The sequence below is a fragment of the Bombina bombina genome, chromosome 3 (assembly GCF_027579735.1).
Source record: "Bombina bombina isolate aBomBom1 chromosome 3, aBomBom1.pri, whole genome shotgun sequence".
Taxonomy (NCBI): Eukaryota; Metazoa; Chordata; class Amphibia; order Anura; family Bombinatoridae; genus Bombina; species Bombina bombina.
In genome coordinates, this window is record NC_069501.1 from 190,921,342 (window position 1) to 190,938,305 (window position 16,964).

A 16,964-nucleotide genomic window follows, 5' to 3' on the forward strand; every position below is an offset into this window, starting at 1 on the left:
GAGCAGCGGAGTATAACTTTTTACACAGAACTTACTCTGCTGAGCTGAGGAGATTGTGAGTTAAAATATCTTCCTTTTTTACATATAGATGCTCAGGTGATATTTTCCTGTCAGCTTTTTACAGTTATGCTGCATCAGTTTCAAGTGATTTAGCATATGAGTATTATGTCCCTTTAAGAGCCAATGTATGTGAACTTTAGGAACTGCAGTAGATACAGAGCGTGCTGTTTGCACTAATGAGCCAGTAAATATGGGTTTTAAAGCGATCATTTTCCTTCCTTAAGCAGAGTGTCTCTGTGAATGTGGTTTTATATTGTGTAAAACGTATTCTGAAATCGTGTTTGAATAAATAAGATGTAGCTAGTACTTTGGTGTAGCCTGGGCCAATGTGTGAGATATAAATTGTAAAACACTTTCATTTTTACTTTTGGTGACCACTAGCACATAGTGTAGCTGCAGACAACATTGTTGTAATACTAATTGGCCTGGCCTAAACCCAGAAAAACAGTCCCAGATCATTATTCCTCCTCCATCAAACTTTACAGTAGGTACTAAACATTCCATTATCACTCCTGAGAGCGCTTTTTTACTGCTCCAGAGTCCAGTGGCAGCTTGCTTGACACCACTACAGCCAAAGCTTGGCATTACGCATGTTGTTGTGAGTTTTGTCTACAGCTAAATGAAAGCCCATTTTGTGAAGCTCCCAATGCACAGTTATTGTGCTCATGTCACTTCCAGATGCATTTTAGAACTCTGTAGTAAGTGGTGAAACAGATGAAAGGCAATTGTGATGCACTACTTGCTACAGCACTCCCCGTTCTGTGAGTTTAAGTGGTCTTACACTTTATGGCTGGGTTGTTGTTGTTGTTGTTTCTAGACATTTCTACTCCACAATAATAGCACTTATAGTTGATTTGGGCAGATCTAAAAGGGCAGAAATTTCTCATAACGGTGGTATCATACAACTGTGCCTCTTTTAATGTCACTGAGCTCTTTGTTGTGGCCCTCTGTACTGCCAGTGTTGGTCTATGGAGATTCCATGGCTATCTGTTGGGATTTATGCACCTGTTAGCAATGGGTGTGCAGTATCCACACACTTTTGGTCATATAATATATATAAATTATAAGTATTATATACATTTCTTTTTGATTTGTTATATAAAAAGAAATTTGTTTGCTAAAAGCCCTTTCATTTAGGTATACAACTGTGGGCCAATCTAGTCTTTAGGCCTGTGGGTTATCTGCCTACTAGGTGCAGAATTCTCTTAAAGATGTATGCAACGTCCCCATTAGAAATATTATTAGTGCTTGGAGAGACATATTTTGGCCCCCATTCCATTAAAGTGTCTACATCGGAACAACTGTTCCGATGTGATCCCATCATTGAAATTTCGTGATCACTTGCACGATCGCGAGATTTCAAATTTTTTACGTCAGGGGGGCGTCCCTATGATCAGGGAAGCGCCAGTGGCTTCAGAAAAGCCAACGTTGAAAAGAACGTTGTATTCCGTCCATCGGTGTTAAAGCCCAGAAAAATACGGACGGAATACAACGCTGTAACGGCATTAAAAGGGACAGTCTACACCAGAATTGTTATGGTTTTAAAAGATAGATTATCCCTTTATTACCCATTCCCTAGTTTTGCTTAAACAAAACTGTTATATAAATACACTTTTTACCTCTGAGATTATCTTGTATCTAAGCCTCTGCAAACTGTCCCCTTATTTAATTTATTTTGACAGACTTGCATTTTAGCCAATCAGTTCATGTGTGTCAGAGATAACACTGTGCTCATGCACATGGAGTTCTTAGGAGCCAGCACTAACACCCTCTAGTGGTAAAAAAAAAAAAACTATCAAAATTCCCTGAGAAGAGGCAGCCTTCAAGGGCATAGACATTAGTAGAAAGCTAAACCTAGGAGGTTCATATGCTAAGAACACCATGAGGACAAAGCAAAATTTGTGATAAAAGTAAATTGTATAAAATTACATGCCCTATCTGATTCATGAAAGTTTATTTTGGACTAGAGACTTTCCCTTTAACTTCAACCACAGTTTTATCTTTCTTAGCATTTAGCAATTACAAGATAAAGAGTTATGACATTTCTCAATTCTCTTTCCAATGCTATTTCTTGTGATTTTTCTTTTTGGCAGTGATACTCTTCCAGCTAAGCATCAGAATGTCCTGAATTATAAAAGTTTTCCGGCACAGTAAAATGACTTTCATTCAACAAAAATAAAAATAAGTGGACACAGAAAAATAAACAGATATTAAAAAAAAAAGATCTAGAAACCTTTAATCATACTCTTATATGTTCATTATTGTATTGTTTTTCTTTAAGCAGACAATGCCTTGCTCCAAACAGAATTCCAGCAATGCTTCCAGCTAACATTACTCCAACTGCAAATATCCACTCCACTTGTGAAGACCTGACATGATGGCTACCTGGAAAAAACAACAACATTATAAATATCTGAATGACATGAACACAACACTAGATACTCCTCTCACACTTGGTAAAGAGAGTGTTCTTCATTGCTGTTTATATAACATTATTTTATCTCCAGCCTACATTTTAATTATATTAAACCTGTAAAAGAATAAAGGATAAGGACAAAAGGAAGCTGTGGGTGTAACAATGTATACAGGCAGTGGGTGTGGCCTTTCCCAAGCCCAGGGTGTCACTTAAAGGGAGAATAATCATCTTGTAATTTCAACACATATTTTATGCAATTTACCAGTAGATTAACATACCAGCAGAATCTGAACTTTTTTAGAACACTTCAACACCATATTTACTGCAATTGTTATTTGGAGGGGGCAATATAGACTTGCATCTGGAGATGGCAGGGCTTGCTACTGTTATCGTTTTAATAAAATATCCATTGTTTGGCTTTAGCAGACATAAAATAAACGGCAAATTATAGGGATGTGTGCTAATATTACACTTATGAAGTCTGCCATTTCAGAGTTAAATTACAGGAAAGGAGGGCAAAATAAAGAATGAAAGTATATTGCAAAGGTTTTTTTATGCATAAGTAAGCACTTCATATTATAATCTCAAAGTGTTTACAGACAGTCCACTTAAATATAGCTCTGTGTGTACATATGTTTCTGAATGTAGGGTCAGGTGTCAGGAGAGAGGTGGAAGTGGAGGGAAATCCAGGCAAAAGTTACAGAAATACATTAAACTACACAGTTTAAAGACAGGCTAAAAGTAACTAATTGTTTCAGTAACAGTACTTTAAGTTAGAGAAATGTGTCACAGCACATCCATGAAGAGCACAAAGACTCTGTAGGAGACTCTCCCCCTCTGTTGGAGTCAGCATAAAACATTTTTCAGAATGGGTCCTGAAATATATTAATGTATTCTGCCCCCTTGTGGTATGTCTCAGTACTACCTATAAGTGAACTAAGTGTTCAACCATAATGAGGAAGAATGATTTGGAACACTGTACCTGCCAAAATGAACATGTTAATGCTGTATACACAGAGTACCTTCATACTTACTGGCCAGACCGAATGCTTCACACTGTGCAATGAGGCTTTATACTTAATTTTCTCATCTATATATTTAGCCTATAAGCTCAGTCTGAAAAAGAGAGAGACCCTGAAGCGTAATTGAAACAAAGTATCTGTTTTTTTCTGATGTCTGTCACTTCACATTTCAGAACCTTTAATACAATAAAAGTGTTGCCTAGATCAGTGATTTTTAACCTTTTTTTTGCCGTGGCACACTTTTTTACACCATCCCAAAATGTAAAAAAAAAATCACACATTGTAGCCTAATACAGCATATATATATATATACACATACACACAAACACACATACTGTATGTATTGTGCTGTTATGCCATGCCTCCTACAAACTTCCCCTGCACTGGGAGTAAAAAACAAGCAAAGTTTAAAAAATATGTCACACTGTTGTCAGTCTGCCATGGCACACCTGAGGATCTCTCACGGCACACTAGTGTGCCACGGCACACTGGTTGAAAAACACTGGCCTAGATAGAGCAAGATATGCAGCTAAGAACACACAGTAGGTAGTTTTGTGCAGAGCTTTAGTGGCTTGTGTTGAAGGACATGTAAAGTAGGATTTAATTGCTATGGGGAAAACTAGCTATTTAATAACTGGATACACACACCCCTTATAATTCCTGAAAAGTTCATATCTGTTTAAAGGAACAACCTCTTCTTAATGAAATTAGTGTGCGTGGGGGGGGGGGGGGGTATATGAAGATCAATAAAAAATGGAGATAAGGGAGCCATTTACCAATATTTTAGCTCTGTGTAGTAAAATCAAACTAGAGGTGCAGACCCTATATAACTATTGCAAACTATTATAAATAGGGAGAAAATAAGGAGAAGTAGTCCTTATAAAAAGATAGGGAATTCAGCACTCTCATATACACATTTAAAGAGACAGAGATATAAATATCTCAAGGTATCAACCTAAGTATTAAGATAAATAGAGCAGAGTGTGGAGCCAGGTGGAAACCCAGAATAAAGACTTGACAACTAGCATGCTTGCAAGGCACTCATAATTTTATTATTTACAAAAAGCAACAAAATTCTTAGTAAAGGTCATGTGACCATAAAGGTAATTTGAAACAAAATTTAATCAAAAATATGAGCTAAAAAGCTAAGTGAGACGTCTCATAGGAAAATAAAGTGTTTAAGAAATGAATGGCTAAATATAATAGTGACAATGCAACACCTCTATTAGAGGGCAACCCCAAAAGAAAGAGTAATATAAGGGTAATGTTGTCATAATAATATAATGAGGATCTATGCAGTTCACATAAACATTGAGCCAGAATAATACAATCACAAGAATACTTTAGAATGCAATTTGGAGTGAAATATAAACACAGGAAAAAGCTTTGCACAATCATATGCAGCATGCAACTAAACCAAGTCTTAAAACACAACACCAACATCAGAGGACAGTCCCAAAGTTAAGGGTCAGTACTGTCATGATATAAATATAGGATCTATGTGTTTTAAATATGGGTATTGTATAGTAAATTTTGCATAACTTCTGACAAACAGGATATTAGTAAAGCAGCAGCATTTAGCATGAACACATCACAATTTAAAGGAAGTCCTTCCAAATCTGTTGAAAACAGGCATCCACTTGTATTGCGGGAGGAAAAAAATGAAGTAAGTTTCCACTGCCTGTAAAGAACAACAGTCATAGCATGCACTCACAGCCTTTGCGATGTAAATCAAGCACAGAATCCTTGGTAAGAAGCTGCAAATCCGGTGAATGTTCCTGTGTTGCACAAGATGCAAACAATTTAATAAATCACTCCAGCAAGCTGCAATTCTTTGAGGTGTAGTAGGGATTTCCAAAAGACAGGTGTCTCATCAAAGCAATCAGCTGTTACAACTGCCTACACGTGTTTAATCCCAATGAGTAGCAGGGACTCCTCAGGGCTAACTTCATCAACCCAAACTCTGCCTTTTATAGGCCATATTGGGACACGCCTCTGGGAGTTTCAAAAAATATATATATACAAAGTGACATTTCATATATAAAATATATTTACAAAATAATAATATAAATTCAAAAATAAAAATAAAAAACATGGTGCTCAGATGCGCAAGCAATTTGTTAAAATTTAACCAACAGCCAAATTGAGAAAAGGTTATATGAAGATCACTTTGTTCACTAGCAAGGCCATAAGCACAAGCAATTTCACTTCTTCATAATGAAACTGTCAGGGTGCCAGGAATCAGACTGAGACGAGAAGTGCAAAAATAATCACACCTTTATTAATAGCAAAAAATAATAAAAAGTCCATAAGTCAAATAACAAGCCAGGAGTCAAAACTAGAGCTGGTAGTCAGACGAGCAGAGTCAGGAGCCAAAGCGAATAGTCAGACGAGCCGGAATCAGGAACAAGGAGAACAGCAGAGTCAGGAACAAGCCAGGGATCAGGAACCAGGAGGGACGTCAGCCAGCCAGGTAATACACAGGAGCTCTCACAAACAGGTATGAGACAACGCAAGGGCAAAGCATACTGAACAAAGGCCCTTTAAATAATAAGTGATGACATCACAATTCTGAGACTGTATCCTGTCTCACATGGATGATGTAAACCAGTCTGGCCATAAAAGGAAGTTCAGGAAGTGATCAGCATCTCCCAGAATGCACCAAAGCCAGCAAGAGAGGCGAGTAAAATGGCTGCCAGCAGCACATGGTAAACAAGTCAGGAAAAAACCCTGACAGTACCCTCCCCTCAACGACCCCTCCCCCGCGGGAGGACAAAAGGCTTAATGGGGAAATGGGCATGGAAGGCACGGAGGAGGGCGGGAGCATGAACATCAGAGGAGGGAACCCATGAACGCTCCTCTGGATCGTAGCCTCTCCAATGAACCAAATACTGTACGCGGCCCCTGGACATACGAGTCAATATTGCTGCTGACCTCATACTCCTCATGGTCATCAACAAAGATAGGACGGGGATGAGGCAACACAGTGGTAAACTGATTACAAACCAATGGTTTCAAGAGGGAGACACGAAAAACATTGGAGATGCGCATTGCAGGAGGAAGGTCAAGAGTGTAGGCCACAGGATTGACCCGTCGGAGTATTCGAAAAGGACCAACATAACGGGGAGCCAGTTTATTGGAAGGCACACGAAGGTTCAAGTTGCGGGAGGACAGCCAAACTCTCTCACCAACCTGGTAGGAAGGTGCAGGCCGACGCCTACAATCAGCCTGGAACTTTTGGCGCTGCATAGAACGATGAAGGCAATCCTGAATCTGCACCCACGTGGAACGGAGTTGCTGGAGATGCTCCTCCAAAGCCGGAATACCCTGAGAACATGAATGAATCGGGCAACAAGGATGGTTGAAACCCATAATTCGCCATGAACGGGGATAACTTGGAGGAAGCATTAATAGCACTATTACGAGCAAACTCTGCCCAATGTAACAGTTCAGACCAATTATTGTGGTGATCTGAGACATAGCAACGGAGGAACTGTTCCAGAGCTTAATTAGACCGTTCCGCAGCCCCATTGGATTGAGGGTGATATGCCGAGGAGAAGGAGAGCTGGATCCCCATTTGAGCACAAAAGGAACGCCAAAATCTGGAGACAAACTGGCTACCCCGGTCCGACACTATCTCCTTGGGTAACCCATGTAAACGGAAGACCTCACGGGCAAAAATTGAAGCAAGCTCCTGAGCGGTAGGCAACTTCTTCAAGGGAATGCAATGTGACATTTTAGAAACACGGTCAACCACCATAAGGATAACAGTATTGCCATTGGAAACAGGGAGCTCGACAATGAAGTCCATGGAAAGATGTGTCCAAGGACACTCACCATTAGCAATAGGTTGAAGAAGACCCAAAGGAAGACGTTGAGTCGTCTTATTCTGTGCACAAACTGAGCAGGAGGAAATATACGCAGCAACATCAGAACGTAAGACCTGGCCACCAGAATTGTCGAGTGACAGACCAAATCATTTGGTTCTTGCCTGGGTGACCTGCGGCTTTAGGATAGTGGTAAGTGTGCAAAAGTTTAGTTTGAAGATTCTCAGGAAAAAAAAAACAAACACTTACCACTAGGTTTCTCAGGAGGTGCATTGGTTTGTGCAGCCAGGATCTCCTCCCCCAAGGGAGAAGTCAAATTAGTATGTATGGTAGCAAAAATATGGTCAGGAGGTATAACTGGATTAGGTATAGACTCCTCCTTGGACAGAGGTGAAAATTGTCGAGAGAGGGCATCAGCCTTAACATTCTTACTACCAGGTAGGTAGGAGACCACATAATTAAACTGAGACAAAAATAGCACCCATCTGGCCTGTTGGGGCGACAAACGTTTTGCTTCAGATAGATAAGGTAAATTCTTGTGGTCAGTAAGAATGAGCACTGGCACGCTAGTACCATCGAGAAGATGCCTCCCTTCCTTGAGTGCCAAAATTCTGGCCAGTAATTCCCTGTCGCCAATTTCATAATTGCATTCCGCTGGAGACAATTTCTTAGAGAAGAAACCACATGGATGCAAGGAACCGTCAGGTGTAGGACATTGAGACAAGAGAGCACCTACTCCAGTCTCAGACGCATCGACCTCAAGAACGAAAGGCAGGACAGGGTTAAGATGAGCCAGAACTGGAGCAGCAGCAAAGGCAGTCGTAAGACTATCAAAGGCCTTAATGGCAGTAGGTGACCAATGGAGTGGATCATTCTCTTTACGGGTCATGTCTGTGATAGGTTTGACCAAGGAAGAAAAGTTTTTAATAAACTTTCTATAGTAATTGGCGAACCCCAAAAAACGTTGAATAGACCGAAGACCAACTGGGGGAGGCCACTGCAGAACTGCAGATAACTTGTCAGGATCCATGGAGAACCCTGCAACAGAGATAACATAACCTAGGAAGGTTACTTGAGTCCGATGGAACTCACATTTCTCGAGTTTACAAAACAGGCCATTCTCACGTAGTCTCTGAAGAACCCGTGTAACATCAGAACGATGAGCCTCAAGTGTGGGTGAGTGTATGAGGATGTCATCTAAGTACACCACAACACACTGTTGCAACATATCTCGTAGGACATCATTAATAAATTCCTGGAAAACAGCAGGAGCATTACATAGGCCAAAGGGCATTACAAGATACTCATAATGCCCGCTCCTGGTGTTAAATTCTGTTTTCCATTCATGGCCCTCCTTGATCCTAATGAGATTGTACGCTCCTCTCAAATCAAGCTTAGTAAAGACCGTAGCTCCCTTGAGGTGGTCAAAGAGTTCCGTAATGAGCGGAATAGGGTAAGCATTCTTTATGGTAAGACGATTAAGACCCCTATAATCGATGCATGGTCTTAACTCGCCACCCTTTTTCTTCACAAAGAAGAAGCCAGCCCCTGCAGGAGAGCAGGATTTGCGGATGATCCCCCGCGACAGAGCATCGGCAACATACTTCTCCATAGCACAATTCTCTGCAACAGACAGAGGGTAAACCCGGCCCCGAGGAGGAATGGCTCCGGGTTGCAGATCTATGGCACAATCGTAAGACCGGTGAGGAGGCAACGTACCGGCACGCACCTTGTCAAAAACGTCTAGGAACTCTCGGTACTCCTCTGGCAATTGAGATACCAAAGAAGTGCACAAGACTTTAACTGGTTTCTGAAGACAAGTGGAAATACATTGCGGAGACCACAACAAAATTTCGGACCTGCGCCAGTCGAGACTGGGATTGTGCTTTTGGAGCCAGGGATAACCCAGAACAACCGGAAAATGCAGAGAGTTTATCACCTGGAACTGGAGGGTTTCAAAATGGAGAGCCCCAACAGCCAAGGACAACGGAGCGGTTTTGTGAGTAACGAGTGCGGCTGAAGGGGCCTGCCATCAATGGCCTCAATAGCAAACGGAACGGACCGAGGCAAAATAGTAATGGAGTGCTTCGATACAAAAGCACTGTCAATGAGAGCCTGGGTGACTATGGAGGAGTCCACCCAGGAAAGGACAACCGTGACCAAAGGTTTCTCCTTTAGCGGTTCCGGGGACAAGGATAAACCACCTAAGGTCTGCCCCCGACAGGACTTTAGGTGTGAGCGTTTCCCGGCCGTGTAGGGCAAAACTTCAAAAGGTGGCCCTGTAACCCACAATAGAGGCAGAGCCCCTCCCTCCTCGGAGAGATGTGTGAATACCAACTGCATCGGCTCAGCAGTACCTGGTGACTCGGGACCAGGAGGCATGGGTGGGAACAAACACGTAGGAGACAACGGTACAGGAGGCTTCCGCAAGAGCTCCATGAAAGAAGGCCTCTCACTTAGTCTGATGTCAATTAGGATTAAAAAAAAAAAAAAAAAAAGACACCAATGCCTCGAGATCTTCTGGTAAATCTCTGGCAGCAACTTCGTCTTTAATCACATCAGAGAGCCCATGAAAGAAGGCGGCAACAAGGGCTTCATTGTTCCAGCCTACCTCTGCTGCAAGCGTACGGAACTCAATGTCATACTGAGCAACAGATCTTGTACCTTGCTGAATGGACACAAGTCATTTAGCAGCAGAGGAGGAGCGAGCTGGAACATCAAATACCCTTCGAAAGGAGGCCACAAATTTAGGGTAATTTGAAATCACAGGTTTATTAGTCTCCCACAAGGGATTAGCTCAGGCAAGAGCTGTGTCAGAGAGTAACAAGATGAGAAATTCCACCTTAGCTCTGTCAGAGAGAAACGCCTGAGGTAACATCTCAAATTAAATGCCCACCTGGTTCAAAAACCCTCTGCACTGCTTAGGATCACCTCCATATCGCTGAGGTAGAGGTGCAGAACTGGACAAGCTCCTGGTAGGATTAGGTGCATCAGTGGAAACAGGAGCAGTCATAACTTGCGGGACACTTTGGTCTAAATGTGCAGTGCGAGTCAGCAGGGTTTGCAGGGCTAGTGCAAATTGATCCAAGCGGTGATCCTGTTCATCCATCGTGGAAATGATGGCAGGTAAAGGTGGTTTATTAGCACCATCAGGATTCATGGCCCCTGCGTAATGTCAGGGTGCCAGGAATCAGACAGACGAGAAGTGCAAAAATAATCACACCTTTATTAATAGCAAAAAATAATAAAAAGTCCATAAGTCAAATAACAAGCCAGGAGTCAAAACTAGAGCTGGTAGTCAGACAAGCCGAGTCAGGAGCCAAAGCGAGTAGTCAGACGAGCCGGAATCAGGAACAAGGAGAACAGCAGAGTCAGGAACAAGCCAGGGATCAGGAACCAGGAGGGACGTCAGACAGCCAGGTAATACACAGGAGCTCTCACAAACAGGTCTGAGACAATGCAAGGGCAAAGCATACTGAACAAAGGCCCTTTAAATCAGGGGTCGACAACCTTTCGGACCTCAGGGACCACTAAACTCACAATTTTGAATCCCGTGGACCACTAACATGATTTTTGAAGGTACAAACCTCTATAATGTGTAGATATAGATTATATATATATATATATATATATATATATATATATATATATATATATATATATATATATATATATATATATACACACACACACACACACACATACATTCACACATACTGTACATAACTGGTATAACCATAGCTAAGTTTACATTATTTATATATTTACACATTTTTAAGGGTAATTTTTTTGAATTAACTAATTGAATGATAGAACTGAGAGAATACTTCCGAATGTCAGATGAAGGGTGAGTGCCAACTTTTGAGCTGCAAATAGAGAGGCAGAAAGTGGGAACAAAATAATTATGTTTAAAATGATCACAAGACTTCCAAGTTACCTCCCCAGTTAGGAATTATTCAAAACTACTTATGATCATGGACAGAGATTGGAGTCATACATTAAGTTTATATCAGAAAGCTCTCAACATGGATGTGAGCTAACCACGACTGATGTTACCGGCAATTACTATAATACTGGTGGGATATGGCTGATCTGCTGGATGGCAATTAATGGAATTCAGGTGGAATGGCTTTGTGTGCTGGAAAATTATTAGAATGAAAAAGAATTAATATTTAATAATAAAAAAAAGAAAATGGAGGGGAGGAAGACAAACAGTGATGTAAATCTAAGTCCATCTGAAGGAATTAAGAAAACTATTACAAAGAGACAGGTAAAGGGAAGAAAATAAATGAAATATAAGAGATACAATTTTTTTCAGATTTTCTTTTTTTATATACTATACTTCCACTATTTCAAGCCAAGAATATATCAACCTCTCTGAGCAGCATGCCGGGCAGGAGGAGTTAAATATAATATAATCTAGCAATGCAAGTTGTGCAGTACTATGCAACGTGCGTAGGGAAATTGTAATTTAACTCCTCCGTCGGTTTTCACTGATGTCCAGCCAAGCACTGTAGGGAGTTGCGGCGCGACGAGGGTGACACCATCAGAGAAGATTAATTCCTACTTGATGGTGTCAGGGACCACCAACATCTTCTCAGGGACCACTGGTTGGCGACCGCTGCTTTAAATAAAAAGTGATGACATCACAATTCTGAGACTGTATCCTGTCTCACATGGATGATGTAAACCAGTCTGGCCATAAAAGGAAGTTCAGGAAGTGAGCAGCATCTCCCAGAATGCACCAAAGTCAGCAAGAGAGGTGAGTAAAATGGCTGCCAGCAGCACATGGTAAACAAGTCAGGAAAAAACCCTGACAGAAACTCTGGGATAGAAGATAATACAATCTTAAAGGAATTAAAACCAAGAATTATAAGTGGCACACTAAAGCTAGCGCAGGACGTGGTAAGCAGTATCACTGGACTGCGCTAAAAGTAGTGCGTAACTTGATATTACAGAGTCCATGTTAAATCAGATTTACCAGAGAGGGTTTGGCATAGCCAACATCGCTCTAGTGAAGAGGTTTTTAAAGTCTTAAACAATTTTGATTTGGCTGCAGCTGTAATATAATATATACGGGGGATAACAGAGGAACAGTAGGGACCCGAATACAAGAGCCAGACTTAGGCCCAGGATAAGCTATAAATTGCCGCACAATGGCAACAAAACAAGGATGCACATGCAACTTCACTATGTGTTACAGCACTATCTGAAATAAAAGAAATAGTTTACCAGTATTACTGTCACTATTGTGACTATTAACAGTCTTCTACCTGAGGAACAATTTCTTCAAAGGGCTTCTTTCACATCGTCCGTCAACTCTCCTTACACATCCTGTCTTTAGTCTTTTCTGTAAAAGCTCATGCACTGTAGCACTCACTGTACAGCGGTCGGCTTTTAGAGAGAAAATAGGGCGGATGTGGAATGATTCGTAGAAATGAATGTCAATTTAAAATAAATAAACTTGTTTTGGACTTTATGTATAAATGTACTTAATAGGAAGCACCATAATAGAAAATATAGCCTTTTACTCTCACCAGTGATCCTCCATAAACACTGACAAAGCCAGCAGTTAAAAAGCCACATGCAGGAATGTTGCTGGTTATCTTTTGAGCACAGTGATAATCACCACCCTTCCCTTAACTGTCTCTCAGGTGTCACTAACAACAACTGTTACCCAGTGCTGATGTCTCTTGTCTAACTAGCGCCTTCTGATTCCTCCATCAATTTAAAATAAATAAATGTTGGTATGTTTGCACTTAAAATTTATGTAAAAACTGCTCACTGTGCTGAAGCTGGCCTTAATCCACATCTTAAAAACAGTGCATATCAAAGGGGTTATAACATGGGCTGTGATAATAGTGTAGTAAAAGTTTAACAGGTCTCATACCTTAGGGCCAAGCAGAGTCAGCATTGAGCATTGTAAATGCAATGTACTCAATGCAATAACTACCCACTTGTAATGGGCTGCTTTTACAGAAACGGTTCTCACAGCTTTCTTGCTGGTCCGTGCAAAAAGCTGTGCACTCTTACACAGTTATAACCCACTCCCAAAAGGGCCTTACTGCAGAGAAACCTCCCTCCTCTGTTGGCTCTAAAATGAGACTTTCAAAACACTCTTCCATAACATGCAGGTAAACTCGACTACTCCGGAGACCGCAGGAAAACATGGCCACTGCATCCGCTCTCCTTAGCATGGCCCTGCGCCATTTGCACACAAGGTCACCAAATCAACCAATTTCAATTTTACTATTCCAACCTTAGTTTTTCTCCTATTTGCTGCTATATTTACTGACTGTGTTGTCTTCTCTTCCACATTAGATGTAGTCTTCCTAATTAACTGCTAAGTCTTTTTTTGTTGGAGTCTCCATATTTTCATATCATCATCTGACTGCTTGTCTGTAATTTTTATAAGCCATATTTTTTGTCTTTACAGCATGTGCTACTTCTTTGGAAAACCATATTGTTTCCTCTTTCTTTTACTTTCTTCTAATACAGTGTGTGGTTGCATCTAAATGGCACCCTTCAAAAATTAAAATCCCTTTAATTTAGAGTACAATAAGCAAACAATAAGCAAACACGTTTTATTACCACTTTACATTACCTTCCTGGATATGAGACTTTTCTTCATAATCCAGATGGAATTTAATGGGTCCTGCTGTTATTGAACCTTCTAAACTTAAATTCTGATTATGATGAACTGTTCTTTTCTCTGCCAGATTAAAAAAAAAAAGGGAGAAATATGACCAATTGTCTTTACAAAAGCAGATCATAGCTTAGAAAAAATATAAAAGTTTGTAATAAAACATGGACATTTAGTTTTGCATGATAGAATTTCATTTTCCTGTAGCACATACAATGCAACTGATTTACATATAAACACAGATGAACAGAAATTACGTAAACCTACATTTGTTATTATAGAAAGCTTCAGCATTCTTTATTTATTATTAAAACAATGTTTCTGCACTCAGAAAAACTAAAGTGCTTGTGAGACACGTTACTTTCCATCAGTAAAACAGAGAGATCTGCTTATCAGCCACTGAGCAATCAAGCCCTAAGGTCCAGTTGTACTTCCTAATAGATTCAATATCAAAATAAACAGTTTGAGTATCAGATATGATAACTGCGATACAAAAAAAGTACATTTAAAACAAATGTAAATAAAGTTGTTTTCTTACTTTTTACTGAGCTGCACTTTGTTTCACAGGAATCTAGGGAGGATGGAACACACACAGAAGCACTGCAGTGGAAGTATATCTAGAAAAAAAGGATATTGAATAACAAGAGCAAGTAAGAGCTCTAAAATAATAAATTTCTAGAATCCAAAATGTAAAAATAACATGAATTTCTCATGCCAACAGAAATTTACTTTTAGTTGCTTAAAAAAGTTCCATCTCTCAGATTTATGGACAGGATATAAAACACACCCACTCAAGAATAAAAAGTTCCCTTGTCCGCCTTAGCAGTCTGACAGCACAGACAGGGTAGAGACCGAGGGTTTAGGGATAGGCTTACCATTAGTCCCAGTTTGACTGGGATTGTCCCTGTTTGGAGGCACTGTCCCAGTGTCCCACCCAGTTGTTCATTCTGTCCCAGTTTGCCAGGTGTCCGGTATTTGCGTTTGCTGTCTGGTAAAATACATTTAAAAAAACTGACAGTTTTGGGTTCATTCTATCCATGTGCCTTACTGACTGCCTGACAAACTTTGTTTATAGTCAGTGGCACTGTGAAGCTAAGTAGCGCACGCTGAATAGCGCAGAAGTGAGTGATGTACACAGCATTATGGGACATGCAGTTGCCATAGTAGCAAGATGCTAACTGTCCGCCCCGGGTGACACATTAACCCCAGCAGTGCCAGTGACTTGGGCAGGGTATTTTCCTGACACACATGGCTTTGTGGTCACATAATGAGCATCAGGCTGCAAGCCAAGGGCTACTGCTGGTTACTGAACAGGCATTGCTATATCAGCAGCTACATTCGCTCAGTAGCAGACACTGTGTAAATAGCTATATATGTAACGTTATTTATCCTGTGTGTACAGTGCACGGGTATGTTATGTTTACAATAAAGCTATGTGAACTTTAGAGAACATTTCCACTGTATGCTTAGTTGTTTCCATAGTAACAGTGACAGAGTACCGCCATCTTGTTATATGACCTTTGCCTTAGCAGATCACTTCCAGGTTAAGTGTTCACACGTGTGCGGAGTCTGTGTACTAGATAAGTGACTGTTGTAAGTTATGCATTACCTCTGTAATATGTGCATCGGGTGCTGCTCTGTAATGGAGACATTTCCCGTCTGTCATTTTATATGGTACAATGTGTGTAATAATGAGCTTCTGGCTGCAGATAGAACACATTCTGGGGAACTGTTTAGCAAAAGCTGCCCTTTGTGATAGGCAGTAATCACAAAGATTAAAGGGACACTGTACCCAAATTTTTCCTTTAGTAATTCAGATTGAGCATGACATATTAAGCAACTTTCTAATTTACTCCTTTTATCAAATTTTATTCATTCTCTTGGTATCTTTATTTGAAATGCAAAAATCTAAGTTTAGATGCCGGCCCATTTTTGGTGAACAACCTGAGTTGTCCTTGCTGATTGGTGAATAAATTCATTCACCAATAAAAAAGTGCTGTCCAGAGTACTGAACCCAAAACAAGCTTAGATGTCTTCTTATTCAAATAAAGATAGCAAGAGAACAAAGACAAATTGATAATAGGAGTAAATTAGAAAGTTGCTTAAAATTGCATGTTCTTTCTGAATTACAAAAGAACATTTTTGGGTACAGTGTCCCTTTAATTACTAATTATAGGGCTATTTACCATATCTGTCTCTGTATAGCAACCCTCTCTGGAAAATTAGTTCCAGTCGACAATCACCATGCCCCCTTGGCCACGCCCCTAACCACACCCCCACCGGCACCGCGCCAGATGGTCCCAGTTTGACCTCAAAAAATTATGGTAAGCCTATTTAGGGATAGAATAAAAAAAAAAAAGAGACAGTATATCTGTCATACAATTTGTGCCCAAATGTACAGAGCTGTGCTTTGCAGTGGTAATTGAGGCTTTTGCATTTTCAGCCTATGAACTAGGAATTATCCTAGGCAAATCAGATTCTTTTAAAAAAAAGGTTGCTTTTATTTAATGAATGTTGAAGAACCTTGAAAATTATTGCAATAGTTTACAGTAATATGTATTAACTCACTGTTAATATTGAAATTACAAAAACTATATGCACCCAGCTCATAAATAATTTGATTATTTATAGTATACACATTTAGGTTAAGACTCGTTTGTTAGTTGTAATAATTGCATTCTCTGTCTAGATTAGTGTTTTTCACCTCCAGTCCTCAAGACACACCAATGGGCCAGGTTTTCATGATATCTGAACTAGAGCACAAGTGAAATAATCAGCTGATCAGTAACCATGGTTACTAACCTGCTCTCACCTACCAGCTGATTATTTCACCTGTGCTCTAGTGTAGATATTATGAAAATCTGGCCTGCTTGTGTGCCCTAAAGCAGTGATTTGCAACCTTTTTTTTGCCGTGGCACACTTTTTTACATTAAAAAAATCCTGTGGCACACCACCATCCCAAACTTTTACAAAATCACACATTGTAGCCTGATAGA

General features: G+C 40.3%; 1 protein-coding gene across 1 annotated transcript in view; it reads right to left on the reverse strand.

Annotated features, from left to right (window-relative positions):
• Positions 1–2,299: 2,299 nt before the first annotated feature.
• The window catches only part of LOC128652271 (zona pellucida sperm-binding protein 4-like), a 60,137-nt gene continuing 45,472 nt past the window's right edge, over positions 2,300–16,964 (reverse strand). The window contains exons 10-12 of the mRNA XM_053705209.1: positions 14,507–14,585; positions 13,930–14,037; positions 2,300–2,445 (exon numbers count right to left, since the gene is read on the reverse strand). Coding sequence (XP_053561184.1) covers positions 2,300–2,445; positions 13,930–14,037; positions 14,507–14,585 — 333 coding nt within the window. The remainder of the gene's footprint in view (positions 2,446–13,929; positions 14,038–14,506; positions 14,586–16,964) is intronic.